The sequence below is a fragment of the Mustelus asterias genome, chromosome 5 (genome assembly GCF_964213995.1).
Source record: "Mustelus asterias chromosome 5, sMusAst1.hap1.1, whole genome shotgun sequence".
Taxonomy (NCBI): Eukaryota; Metazoa; Chordata; class Chondrichthyes; order Carcharhiniformes; family Triakidae; genus Mustelus; species Mustelus asterias.
The window spans coordinates 9,721,945-9,735,385 of record NC_135805.1 but is presented as its reverse complement, the minus strand read 5'-3'; the positions used below and the strand labels follow the sequence as shown (position 1 = coordinate 9,735,385).

Sequence of the window (13,441 nt, the reverse complement as noted above, 5' to 3'; positions counted from 1 at the left end):
TCGCCAAGGTCCCTATGAGAAAACCTTCTAAGTCCACAACCTCTACCATGTGGAAGAACAAGGGCAGCAGGCACATGGGAACACCGCAACATGCAGCTTCTACTCCAGGTCACACAGCGTCCTGACTTGAAAATGTATCATCGTTCCGCCACTGCCGTTGGGTCAAAATCCTGGAACCCCCCCAAACAGCACTATGGCTGTACCTACACCATATGGTTTGCAGTGGTTCAAAGTGGTGACTCACCACCATCTTCTCCAAGGACAATTAGGGACGAACAATAAATGCTGGCCCAGCCAGTGACACTCATATCCATGAAACAATTTGAAAAAAACATTTCCCATATTGCTAACAGATTTGATTATACTCCAACTGAAAATAATTAGTGTGATTAACTTAACTGCTGAAAATGCTATGGCAGGGATTCTCCCAAAAAAATTCTAAGTCCCCAATCCGCATGAAAACAGGAGCAACTCCCTATGGTTTTTTAAAGTGGGATTTTCAGAATGAATCGCTCATACTCTGAGCGCTGCAGAGTGTCCTAACAAAACTCACTCTGAAAGTTAGGGGGTGGGGCCTCAGTCTGCCTGAGAGGTTGGCAGCATAGCACTGAGCAGGCCTATGCGCATGCGCTGATCTGAGAGCGCTGAGATTGGTGCATGCGCAGCGGTCCCACACTGCCAGCCTCCAGATCGCTGGCCGGCTCAATCGCTGGCCATCCCCATGATCCCCATCACTGGCTTTGCAGAGCCCCCCCACCTCCCGATCGCTGACCTCCTGGGCCTCCCTGTGCAAGCCCTGATGTCCCCAATTCCTGGCCGGCCCCGATCCCCCCGCCCACCCAGCCCCGATCTCCCGATTCTGCCAACCCCCCCGAACCCCCCACACACTCCAGACACCCCTGACCCTCTTTCCTCCACCCTCCACCCACCCAGATGGCCAGCTCCGATCATCATCCACCCTCCCTCTGCTACCGAATGCAGAGTGGCAGTGATCTCCCCCCCAATAGGCCCCGATCACCCAATAGGCCCCATCCCCTCTGGCTCTGCCCTCTTGACACTGTCCAATGCCCAGAGGGCAGTGCCAAGGTGCTCCTTGCAGTGCCAAGGTGCATGCTTGGCATTGCCAGACTGACACTGCCCAGGGGGCACACCCCCTTACCACCAACCTCCGAGGTGGGCCTCAATGGCCTGTTCTCCCTCCAGTAGGGTTGGGCCTCTTCCCATTAGTGGAGAATTATAGTAAGGCCCACTGGAGTGAACCACTCCTGGAGGGGGGAGTGAAGGGAGATGCTAGCAGACCCTTAGACTTCAGTCCCTGGCCTGCTAATGAAATGGAAATGCCGATTGGAAGAAGGTGTAACTGGGGTGATCAGTAAGTTTGCGGACGACACGAAAATGGCTAGACTTGCAGATAGTGAGGAACATTGTCAGAGGCTACAGAAGGATATAGATAGGCTGGAAATTTGGGCAAAGAAATGGCAGGTGGAGTTCAATCCAGATAAATGCGAAGTGATGCATCTTGGTAGAACTAACGTAGGGGGGAGCTATACGATAAATGGCAGAACCATAAAGGGTGTAGATACGCAGAGGGACCTGGGTGTGCAAGTCCACAGATCCTTGAAGGTGACGCCACAGGTGGAGAAGGTAGTGAAGAAGGCATATGGCATGCTTGCCTTTATAGGACAGGGCATAGAGTATAAAAGTTGGGGTCTGATGTTGCAGTTGTATAGAACGTTGGTTCGGCCGCATTTGGACTACTGCGCCCAGTTCTGGTCGCCACACTACCGGAAGGACGTGGAGGCTTTGGAGAGAGTGCAGAGGAGGTTTACCAGGATGTTGCCTGGTATGGAAGGGCTTAGTTATGAGGAGAGATTGGGTAAACTGGGGTTGTTCTCACTGGAAAGACGGAGGATGAGGGGTAACCTAATAGAGGTGTATAAAATTATGAAAGGCATAGATAGGGTGAACGGTGGGAAGCTTTTTCCCAGATCGGTGGTGATGTTCACGAGGGGTCATAGGTTCAAGGTGAGGGGGTGGGGGGGGAGGTTTAACACGGATATCCGAAGGACGTATTTTACACAGAGGGTGGTGGGGGCCTGGAATGCGCTGCCGGGCAAGGTGGTGGAGGCGGGGACACTGGGAACGTTTAAGACTTATCTAGACAGCCATATGAACGGAGTGGGAATGGGGGGATACAAATGAATGGACTAGTTTGGACCAGGGAGCGGCGGGGGCTTGGAGGGCCGAAGGGCCTGATCCTGTGCTGTATTGTTCTTTGTTCTATATCATAATCAGCTCGGTGTCGATTTCTGGTGGAGGCTGTGGCATCCAGCAGGAAGCCTACGAAACGGCCTCCACTCGTGGCCCACAGCGGGCTGGGAGAAGCGCCCCCTATATCTTTCACTCAGTTCAAGCCAGTTTTTAACTGTTTTTGTTAGTGTGTGGCTCTGTCTCAATCTGCAGATCCAAACTACAATGGCTTTCAAGGTTCAACTGTGAGGCCACAAAAGGCAGGCTATTTCTATCCATCCCTTCCTTCTCTGTAGTTATTGCTATTCACTCCTTCCACAAGTCAACTCGTTTGTCTCTCGTTAAAACGTAACTAAAATGAAATGACTTTGAAATGATTAGTAAATGCAGTATGCTGGCAAGATTTAGTCATAATAATGACTTTGTTGATGATTTCTTGTGTTGCAAAACAAGTTTGCAACTCATAGATCCTTTTGTTTTGAACCGTAATGCTTTCTGTTCGTTTATTGAGGCAGATTGTGCTGTAAGAGAATGAGCAAGAAATACAAAATTACCTGGGTCAATATCTCTGCAAACTGAGAGAGTTTGCTCAGCTCCACCAGGTTCAACCAGGTCATATCGAGGATCCAGCGGAACGGTTTCTGTGGACTGGCTTTAAGGTCAAGGGCTGCTCCACCTACACAATTGGACAAAGAATGTATGTTTAATAAAATGACTTTTCGTCATCCTTGTCAACATTTCTTCTTGAACAACGCACCAAAAGCCATGGGCGCAATTTTACCACCTTGCCACGCCTGGCGAACAGCACGGTGCGCTGGGAAACTAACTTGCAATGCTAAAAATCTGATTGGTGCCCGGTGCCAAACAGTTTGCTATTTTCTCAGCCCCTCTCCAATGGCGCATACGTGAAGTGCATTAGCAGATTTAAAGTAGTGTATAAATATGCATAGCCTGTTTGAATCCCAGTGCAGGGAATCTTCCAGCCTTTGGGCGCAGCATCAGAACGGTAAGAATCAGTACAGATCTCCACTCGTGCAGACCTGGTTTGATGGTCACACCAGGGGCTTGGAGGCCACTAAAGCCTCCTCCCAGGTAGTTGGGGGTATGGTCTGCCTCTCTTGCCTTATATCTATCTCCCATGGGCCTTATACTGTCAGCTAACAAGGACATTGTTTCTTTGCCTATGTTATTTAAACCTGTCGTACTCATGTATAACTTACCAAATCTACCCACAATATATTTTTCTCAAAGGAGCCCACTGGACACTCTGGCAGTGGCTATCAGGCACCCCAGTGGTGCTATTTGGGAACTGCCGGTGTGCTAATTGGGTACTGCCAGTGTGCCAAGAGCAGTGCCAGAAGGGTAGGGGCCATGCGAGAGGGCTCATGCGGGGTGGAGGGGGTCATGATGGGGAAGGAAACAAACATGCTGCTGATGAGGGCAGGGTCCCAATGTCTGAGGGGGGATATCCCAGTGCTCTGTGAGATTGGGATACCCTTGCGAAATGGTGCCCGAACTCTCTGCAGCTAGCTCACTGGCATGTTCAGGCCCCGCCCTCTTCAGTACCAGCACAAAACTCCCAACTCTCTAAAAAAGTGACTGAATGATGAAAGATTGCTATCAGGAGCATGCCTGAGAGATTGACACCGTTATGCCCTGTATCATTCAGTCATAGCATCATTATGGCAATGAAGGAGGCCAATCAGCCCTCAGGTTCATGCCGATTCTCTGTTGAGGAATCTAATCAGTCCCATTGCCCACTCTGTTCCTGCAATCCTGCTAATGTATTTAATTCATGTGATTATCCAATTTCCTTTTCAAATCACTGATCGCTTCTGCTGTGAACTTCTGTGTAGGTAGCAAGTTATACTCCTCACTTTAACCCTGCATCTCTTGCCTTATATATATCTCCCATGGGCCTTATACTGTCAGCTAACAAGGACATTGTTTCTTTGCCTATGTTGTTTAAACCTGTCGTACTCATATATAACTTACCAAATCTACCCACAATATATTTTTCTCAAAGGAGAACTACTCCAGATTCTCCAGACCAACCTTGCAGCTAAAGTCCCTCACCCTGGAAATGTTCTAGGAAATCTCCTCTGCACCCTCTCAAGGATTTATACATCCTTTCCAATATGTGGTGATCACAACTTGACCCAATATTCTATTTGTGCCCTAACCAAAGACGTATATTCAGAATTACTTCCCTGCCAATGAGAAAATAGTTATTAGTAAAGGATCGTCGAGGGAAGAGTGATCATAACATGTCAGAATTTCGCATTAATTTTGAGTGTGAGAAACTCAGATTTGAAACTATTACCTGAAACCGAAATAGAGGCAGGCATAAAGGTAAGGCGACAGGATTTGTTGAAGTTGATTTGGACAATAAATTGAAAGATAAGCAGTAGAGGAGCACTGACAAACATTTAAGAAGATATTTCATAATTCCCAAAAATACATACCCCACTGAGAAGGAAAGATTGATTTGATTTGTTATTATATGTATTAACAGACAGTGAAAAGTATTGTTTCTTGCATGCCATACAGACAAAACATACAGTTCATAGAGAAGAAAACAAGAGAGTGCAGAATGTAGTGTTATAGTCATAGCTAGGGTGTAGAGAAAGATCAACTTAATACAAGGCAAGTCCATTCAAAAGTCTGACAACAGCAGGAAAGAAGCTGTTCTTGAGTCGGTTGGTATGTGACCTCAGACTTTTGTATCTTTTTCCCGAAAGAAGAAGATGGAAGAGCGAATGTCCGGGGTGCGTGGGGTCCTTAATTATGCTGGCTGCTTTGCCGAGGCAGCGGGAAATGTAGACAGAGTCAATGGATGGGAGGCTGGTTTGCGTGATGGATTGGGCTACTGTAAGATTCTGTAAGATGGATGAAACATGTGTCTGTGGCGAACAAAGGGAGGCGACAAAGGCATACAATGACATGAAGATTAGCAGTAGGCTAGAAAAATGATAGAAACCAGCAAATGATCACTTAAAAATAGAGGGAGAAATTGATTGTGCGTGTAAAAGAGCAAGAAATAAAAAAAAACCCCAAATGGTCAGAGCTCCTACAAGTGTATAAAAGGAAATAGAGCAGATCAGGAGGATGAGTCTGAGGAATTAATCAGAAACAAAAAAATGGCAGCAGAGACTTTGAACAAATGTTTTTATCTGTCTTCATGGTAGAAGACACTAAATGCATTACAATTATTCTCGTAGATTGGGGAATATATTGCCAGACCATTAGTAAAGTCAGAAAAATAACATTCACAGCTACTGCCATCTCCTTCAGCATGGCACAACGCATCAGAGACAGATAATTCCTTCTGAGCGCGTGTGAGGATAAAAAAAACTGTGCTTTTCATTGACTCATGGTCCAATGCCTTAGCCCTCTTTTCTCTTCATTCCTTTCACTTTTGATGATTATTTGAAGTTGCTGTCAGCCTTTAAATCCTCCCAGATGTTTTGTTCAATCCCCTTGGCAGCACTGAGCAACCACAGGCAGAACTTGTTACTGACTAACTGCTGAATAGTATTGAAATTAGTTGGGATTTGCAACGAGGCCAGTACCCAGAATTCCTTCTTTGTTGCACTTCCAGGAATGGAGTGGGTCATCAAGACATTACGCTGTTTAAAAAAAACTCAAACAAATTCTATAATCTGGACACCCAGTTCAAGCACATAGAAAAGGATAGCTTCATTACTTAATTTTCTACTTTCAGCTGAGATTCTTCTGGACCAAGTGTGATACCTTTTATCAGGGTCTGAAATTCATTATGCTTGATGAATCCTCGCTCAAGGTTTATCTTCAGAGGCAGCAGCAAAGTGAAAAGGAACTTGTGAGTTTCATAAAGACCACGCACTGAATATTTAAACACTTCATAGGTCAGATAGTCAATAATGTTTCTGATTCGTTTGGCAGCAACAGGCGACTTCTTAGATCTACATGGAAAAGAAAATCAGAAAACTAGTGTGATGGCCAAACTCAGAATTAGTTTCAATAAAAATGTATCACAAGCAGTTCTTCATTTGCAGAACAGAAAGGTGAGCTTTGTGTTGAAACCTTCCACTTATTTAGAAAAAGGTCTATGTAGAGTTATCTAGACTTACAGAAACAAAGCAATCAGCCCAACTGATCTATGCTCAGGCTCCACATAATCCTTCACCCACCCAATTCCAACCCTATTGGCATGACTGTTAATTCCTTTCTCCTTCAGTCTGAAATATGTGCTGGTTGGGTGCATTGGCCATTCTAAATTCTCCCTCAGTGTGCCCAAACAGGTGCTGGAGTGTGGCGACTAGGGGATTTTCACAGTAACTTCATTGCAGTGTTAATGTAAGCCTACTTGTGACACTAATAAATTAACTTAATATATGTTTGCAGTTACCCCTTATTTCCCTCAACATTATTTTAACCACCTCCTCAATTCTAAGCAGAAATTTCTCCTGAACCTTCCTATTGTTTTCATGTCTATGTCATGAAATGACATAATTTTGTGTTCTTCAGAAATTTACCCTGCTAAAATGTTTAGAATTTTCAAGACCTATCAGCTATCTGTTTGAATGAGAGACAAGTTTAAACCTCTCAGTTATGACATTATCCTTATGAATCTTGTTTGTGCCTTTAGTTCCTCTATATCCATCTTGAAGTGTGGAGGCCACAATTGTGGACTGTATTTGAAAAGAAGTCTAACCAAATATAGAGTAAATATTTCAGGTCAATAACCTTTCAACACTGTTCTGACAATATGTTATTGAACTTAAATGCTAAAACTACATTTCACAGATGTTGCCTGGTCTGCTGAGCATTTCCATCATTTTTCATTTGAATTTAAGATTCCCAGCAACCTCAGTATATTGCTTATTGCTACATTATAATAACAGCTGTTCAAAACATTTACATTTTAATGTCCACCCAAACTGTGTGACCAAAGCAGCAAAACAACTTTACCTGAAGAGAACATCTGTAGTTAAAGAAACAATAATGTCAGAGGACTGGTAGTCGATGCCATTTGTGGTGGAAGTGATGAATTATAAAGCATCACATACCTTACGATGTAATTTTGTACTTACTGACCCAATTGCAATCTTTTTTTCTGATAACCTGTGCATAAACTAATCAATTAGATAAGTCTAGATACTGCTAATAGACATTAAAATCTGCAAATCCAGCCAGTTCAATTGGAGGAACAGGTAACATCGAGAGGTGCTACATCAAACAGGGGCACAAACAAAATGGGCAAACGATTAGGTGGAACAGCATTCATAATTATTAATAGTCATTCGGTGTTTTAGGCAAAGTGTTATCTCCCTGGGGGTGCTAATATACTGTAGGGAAAACATAGAAACATAGAAGATAGGAGCAGGAGGAGGCCATTTGGCCTTTCGAGCCTGCTCTGCCATTCATTTCGATCATGGCTGATTGTCCAACTTAATAGCTTAATCCTGCTTTCTCCCCATAACCTTTGATCCCATTCGCCCCAAGAGCTATATACAGCTGCCTCTTGAATACATTCAATGTTTTGGCATTAACTACTTCCTGTGTTAATGAATTCCACAGACTTACCACTCTTTTGGTGAAGAAATGTCTCCACACCTCTGTCCTCAGACTGTGGCCCCTGGTCCTAGACAACCCCACCATCAGGAATATCCTTCCTGCATCTACCCCGTCTAGTCCTGGTAGAATTTTATAAATCTCTATGAGATCCCCCCCGTCATTCATCTGAACTCCAGCGAAAACAATCCTAACCTAGTCAATCTCTCCTCATACATCAGTCCCACCATCACTGGAATCAGCCGAGTAAACCTTCGCTGCACTCTCTCGAGAACAAGAACATCCTTCCTCAGAAAGGGAGACGTATAATAATACAATGCACAATTGTCAGACATTGTTTAGAAATACACAGTAAATACATCAGGGGCGATCTTACCAGCTTGTCACACTGGCTGATCGGCGTGGTGAGCCGGTAAGATCGCGAGCGAGGTGAAAACGGGGTTTGCGCCCGATTTCTCGCCTCTCGCGATGATACCGGCCCTGAATTTCTGGCATAATCAGTCTCGTGTCGGGGAAGGGCGCTAGGCTGATTTTAATATTTAAATCTTAATTTAAAGATGATTAGTGAGCCCAATCTCCGGGCTGACTTGCCTTAACGGCCTCGCTTGTGATCGTCCTTCCAGGTGAGGATCATGCATGGCCCCCTGCAACAGGGACCAGACGTGATGGCCTCACCAGTGGAACCAGAGGCCATTGAGGTGCCCCAAGGTGGTCCATAAGATCATAAGATATAGGAGCAGAATTAGGCCATTCAGCCCATCAAGTCTGCTCCGCCGTTCAATTTACAAAATAATGGTTGGAATGCGAGTCTTTACAGGTAATCAAGTCTTAAAGGTACAGACAATGTGAGTGGAGAAAGCGTTAAGCACAGGTTAAAGAGATGTGTATTGTCTCCAGACAGGACAGTTAATGAGATTTTGCAAGCCCAGGCAAGTCGTGGGGGTTACAGATAGTGTGACATGAACCCAAGATCCCGGTTGAGGCCGTCCTCATGTGTGCGGAACTTGGCTATCAGTCTCTGCTCAGCGATTTTGCGCTGTCGTGTGTCGTGAAGGCCGCCTTGGAGAGCGCTTACCCGAAGATCAGAGACCGAATGCCCGTGACTGCTGAAATGTTCCGCAACAGGAAGAGAACACTCTTGCCTGGTGATTGTCGAGCAGTGTTCATTCAACGACAACGGATGATCAATCTCCACATCATCTCCACATCATGATTTACATCCCCATTCTCCTGCCTCCTCCTCGTAACCCGTGATCCCCTTATTATTCAAGAACCTATCTATCTCTGTCTTAAAGACTGTCAGTGGCCTGGCCTCCATAGCTCTCTCTGTGGCAATGAGTCTCACAGATTCACCACCCTTTTGCTGAAGAAATTCATCTCAGTTTTAAAGGAGCGTCCCTTCGCTCTGAGGTTGTGCCTTCGAGTTCTAGTCTCTCCCACTAGTGGAAACATCCACTCCACATCCACGCTATCTAGACCTCCCAATATTCCATAAGTTTCAATTAGATTTCCCCCTCATCCTTCTAAACTCCATCGAGTATAGACCCCAGGCTCCTCAACCACTCCTCATATGACAGAAAATACCATGGGAAGTAGTTGATGCCAAAACATTGAATGTATTCAAGAGGCGGCTGGATATAGCACTTGGGGCGAATGGGATCAAAGGTTATGTGGAAAAAGCAGGATTAGGCTATTGAGTTGGATGGCTCGAAGGGCCAAGTGGCCTCCTCCTGCTCCTATCTTCGATGTTTCTATGTAAACCCTTCATTCCTGGGATCATTCTTGTGAACCACCTCTGGACCCCCTCCAAGGCCAGCACATCATTCCTTAGGTATGAAGCTGCGTTGTATGATTCTATGATTTGTGGGTCTATTATAGGCAGAGTCAGGAGAATTCATAATGGGGAAAAGAGAAATGGCAGAAAAGCTAAATGATTACTTTGTGCTTGTCTTCACTGAGGAAGAAACAAGAATTCAAGATCAAAAGGGACTAGGGAGAATGATGAATTCACTGAAATTAGTATTAATAAGAAGGTTATTAGAGGAATTAATGGGACTGCAGGTTTAAGTTCACAGGACCCGATATTCTGCATTCCAGAATGTTGCAAGAGGTTGCTAAAGAGATAACGGATGCATTGGTGATCATCTTCCAAAATCCAACCGACTCTAGGAAGGTTCTTTCAGATCGGAAGGTAGCAAACGGGTAACAACAGACCTGTTAGGCATACATCAGCAGTCAGGAAAATGCTAGAATCTATTCTAAATGATGTGATAACAACCTGATTGGGCATAGTCGGCATAGATTTATGAATGGGAATGTTACTCACAGAATTGATAAAGGTGGACATAGTACACTTGGTTTTTTAGAAGGATTTCCCAATCGGAGGTTGATGAACAAAATGAGACACATGGGATAGGAGACAATGGGTTAAGAATTGGCTAACAGGCAGAAAACAGAATAGGGATAAATGGATTGTTCTCGTGTTGACAGGCTGTGCCTAGTGTGGTACCACAAGGATCAGTATTTGGACCCCAGCTATTCACAATGGGCCAAATTCTCTGACCTCACCCACAGCCGATTCTCTGGTCCCACTGTAGTGAATGGCATAGACAGGGTAGATACAGGTAAGATGTTTCCCTTGGCTGGGGAGTCTAGAAATCGGGGGCACAATTTCAAAATAAGGGAAAGCAACTTAGGACCGAGATGAGGAAAAATATTTTTACTGAGAGAGTTGTGAATCTTTAGAATTCTTTACCTCAGAGGACTATGGAAGCTCAGCCATTGAGTATGTTTAAGGTAGAGACTGACAGATGTCTAAATACCAACGACATAAATGGACATGAGAACAGTACGGGAAAAAGGCATTGAAGTGGATGATCATCCAGGATGGTGTTGAATGGCGGAGCAGGCTTGACTGACTGATTGGTCTACTCCTGCCCCTGTGTTTCTCTCGTCTGGTTTCCCAAATACATATCTGGTAACTCACAACCTCAAAATGCCCATTTCCTCTGTGTGTTTCTAATCTTTGTATTTATCTGACAGGTTCCCAGCATTTTTTGAGATTCATTGATGGCGCCAGTCTCATATCCGCACATGTCTATTATGATTTGATTTGATTACTTCCCGTAAACCTTTGCTTTACATTTAACAGCAATATTTCATCTAACACTATTGAGAAGCATACCTGGCCATAGAGAAGTCGAATAATTTCAAAAATTGTGCAAGTGATGTCTGGTACATGATGTTAACCATGCTCATTTCAGTGATGAGGAAATACAGGATACTGCCACGAGTGGCTGCTGGTCGGTATTCCTCCTGTGCCGTGTTAATCTTGACTTCTGTCTCTGCTGCTACATGCAACTTCTCACTAACTTCAGTTGCTGTTGTCTTTGTTATCTGAAGAACTCCAATCAAAGACTCATCATCCACCAGTGAACCTGAAAAGAAGCCCATTGAGCTGATCAAGACCTCATTCCTCATGATTCTGGGCTGAATTCACAAAGTCCATGGTATATACAGCTCAGAAATAGCTGCCACTTGGCTCAACAGAACCTTGCCAGTGTTTATGCTCTGCACAAGCCTTTTTTTTTCCCTTCTGAGAAGATTTACAAATCTCAGTTTAATAGTCTCTTCAGGATAATAATAAAAAGACAGAATGTCCTTTGCAGGTACCAGACAGAGGCAGGTATGGATCGTCATATTGAAATGAATGGCTATTATTGGCCAGAGCTTTCTGGCTGTTCATGCTGGCAGGATCTTTTGGTCCTGCTGACAGCATACCCTCTGTCGGCAGGGTTTCCTGGCCTCGAGGGGTGCATTCAATGGGAAACCCCATTTACAATGACGGAACCAGAATACCCCACCACTGGCCAACGACACGTTGTCCACAAAACATGCAGTTGGTTGCTCGGTAAATCCTGCCCATTCTCTTCATTAGTTCAACAATTTCAGACTATAAAATCTGTCTCCACATTTTGCTTCTTTTTTTTGGTCTCAAACTTTGTTTCTCCTTCTTTGCTTTGGGACACAGCTATTCATTATTCTGCTTGTTATACATACTCTGATTCTTTACCATAACCATTGCCTTTTGTACCGTGAAATCTTTTGTTAGTTAATCTCTCCTAACTTCCAACCCATCATCCTCTCCTTCCCCATACCCTAGTCCACTAAAAAACAATTCCATTTCTGTCTTTCTTCGGTTTGGAAGAAAGGTCCTTTCCTTGTTCATGTTGCAGTCGGGAAGCCCTGTTTCTGTCTCCACAGACCTGTTGAGTATCTCCTCCTTGCATGTTTTTAGTTTTCAGATTTCCAGTATCTGCAGATTTTGCTTTGTATTGTGTTGGACTATTTTTAATTATTAGCTGCAGGGATTGTAGCAGCATAAGGGATGAATACGTGCAATGTGAGCTTTTTACCTTTGGTAGTGCTGAGCTTGAATAGAAGGTTATTCTCCAACTCCTTCATCTTGCGTTTATTGGCAGTGACTTCCTCTATCAGCTGCACACGCTCTGCTTCCAGCTCCTAAATGGTCATAGATGGGAAATAATTAAAACAATTGCTCTGAGTCAATGAGGAGAAAAAGTAAAGTATGACTTCAAAGTACAATGCCAAACAAATGTAGGATGGTAGGTCAAGAGAGGGGATTTTTGTGAAGCAATATCCTTGGACAATTTAAGTGCGTGTCTTGAAAACTCTGTATATTCATCATTTCTACCATAGAAAAATTACAGAGGAAAATTGAAGAAAAGACGAGGGGCAAATAGAATCACTGAAGTCCTACAATGCAGAGGAAGCCATTTGGCCCATCAAGTCTGCACCGACTCTGACCGAGAATGACAGAATGTATGAAATAGAAACATAGAAAAACTACAGCACAAAACAGGCCCTTCGGCCCCACAAGTTGTGCCGAACATATCCCTATCTTTTAGGCCTACCTATAACCCTCCATCCTATTAAGTCCCATGTACTCATCCAGGAGTCTCTTAAAAGACCCTATTGAGTTTGCCTCCACCACCACTGACGGCAGCCGATTCCACTCGCCCACCACCCTCTGTGTGAAAAACTTACCCCTAACATCTCCCCTCTAACTACCCCCCAGCACCTTAACCTGTGTCCTCTCGTAGCAGCCATTTCCACCCTGGGAAAAAGCCTCTGAGAGTCCACCCAATCTATGCCTCTCAACATCTTATATACCTCTATTAGGTCTCCTCTCATCCTACGTCTCTCCAAGGAGAAAAGACTGAGCTCCCTCAGCCTATCCTCATAAGGCATGCCACTCAATCCAGGCAACATCCTTGTAAATCTCCTCTGCACCCTTTCAATCTTTTCCACATCCTTCCTGTAATGAGGCGACCAGAACTGAGCACAGTACTCCAAGTGGGGTCTGATGAGGGTCTTATATAGCTGCATCATTATCCCCGGACTCCTAAACTCAAGCCCTCGATTGATAAAGGCCAGCACACCATACGCCTTCTTAACCACCTCCTCCACCTGAGGGGCCGATTTTAGAGTCCTATGGACCCGGACCCCAAGGTCCTTCTGATCCTCGACAGTACTAAGAGTCTTTCCCTTTATATTGTACTCCTTCATCCCATTTGACCTGCCAAAATGGACCACTACGCATTTATCTGGGTTG

The 13,441-nt window shown here is 44.5% G+C and overlaps 1 protein-coding gene across 1 annotated transcript in view; it reads right to left on the bottom strand.

The window, feature by feature from the left end:
- LOC144493945 (dynein axonemal heavy chain 8-like) overlaps window positions 1-13,441 on the bottom strand; it is a 1,745,965-nt gene that overhangs the window by 277,950 nt on the left and 1,454,574 nt on the right. Inside the window, exons 80-83 of the mRNA XM_078213522.1 lie at window positions 12,222-12,327; window positions 10,991-11,243; window positions 6,004-6,194; window positions 2,805-2,926 (exon numbers count right to left, since the gene is read on the bottom strand). Coding sequence (XP_078069648.1) covers window positions 2,805-2,926; window positions 6,004-6,194; window positions 10,991-11,243; window positions 12,222-12,327 — 672 coding nt within the window. The remainder of the gene's footprint in view (window positions 1-2,804; window positions 2,927-6,003; window positions 6,195-10,990; window positions 11,244-12,221; window positions 12,328-13,441) is intronic.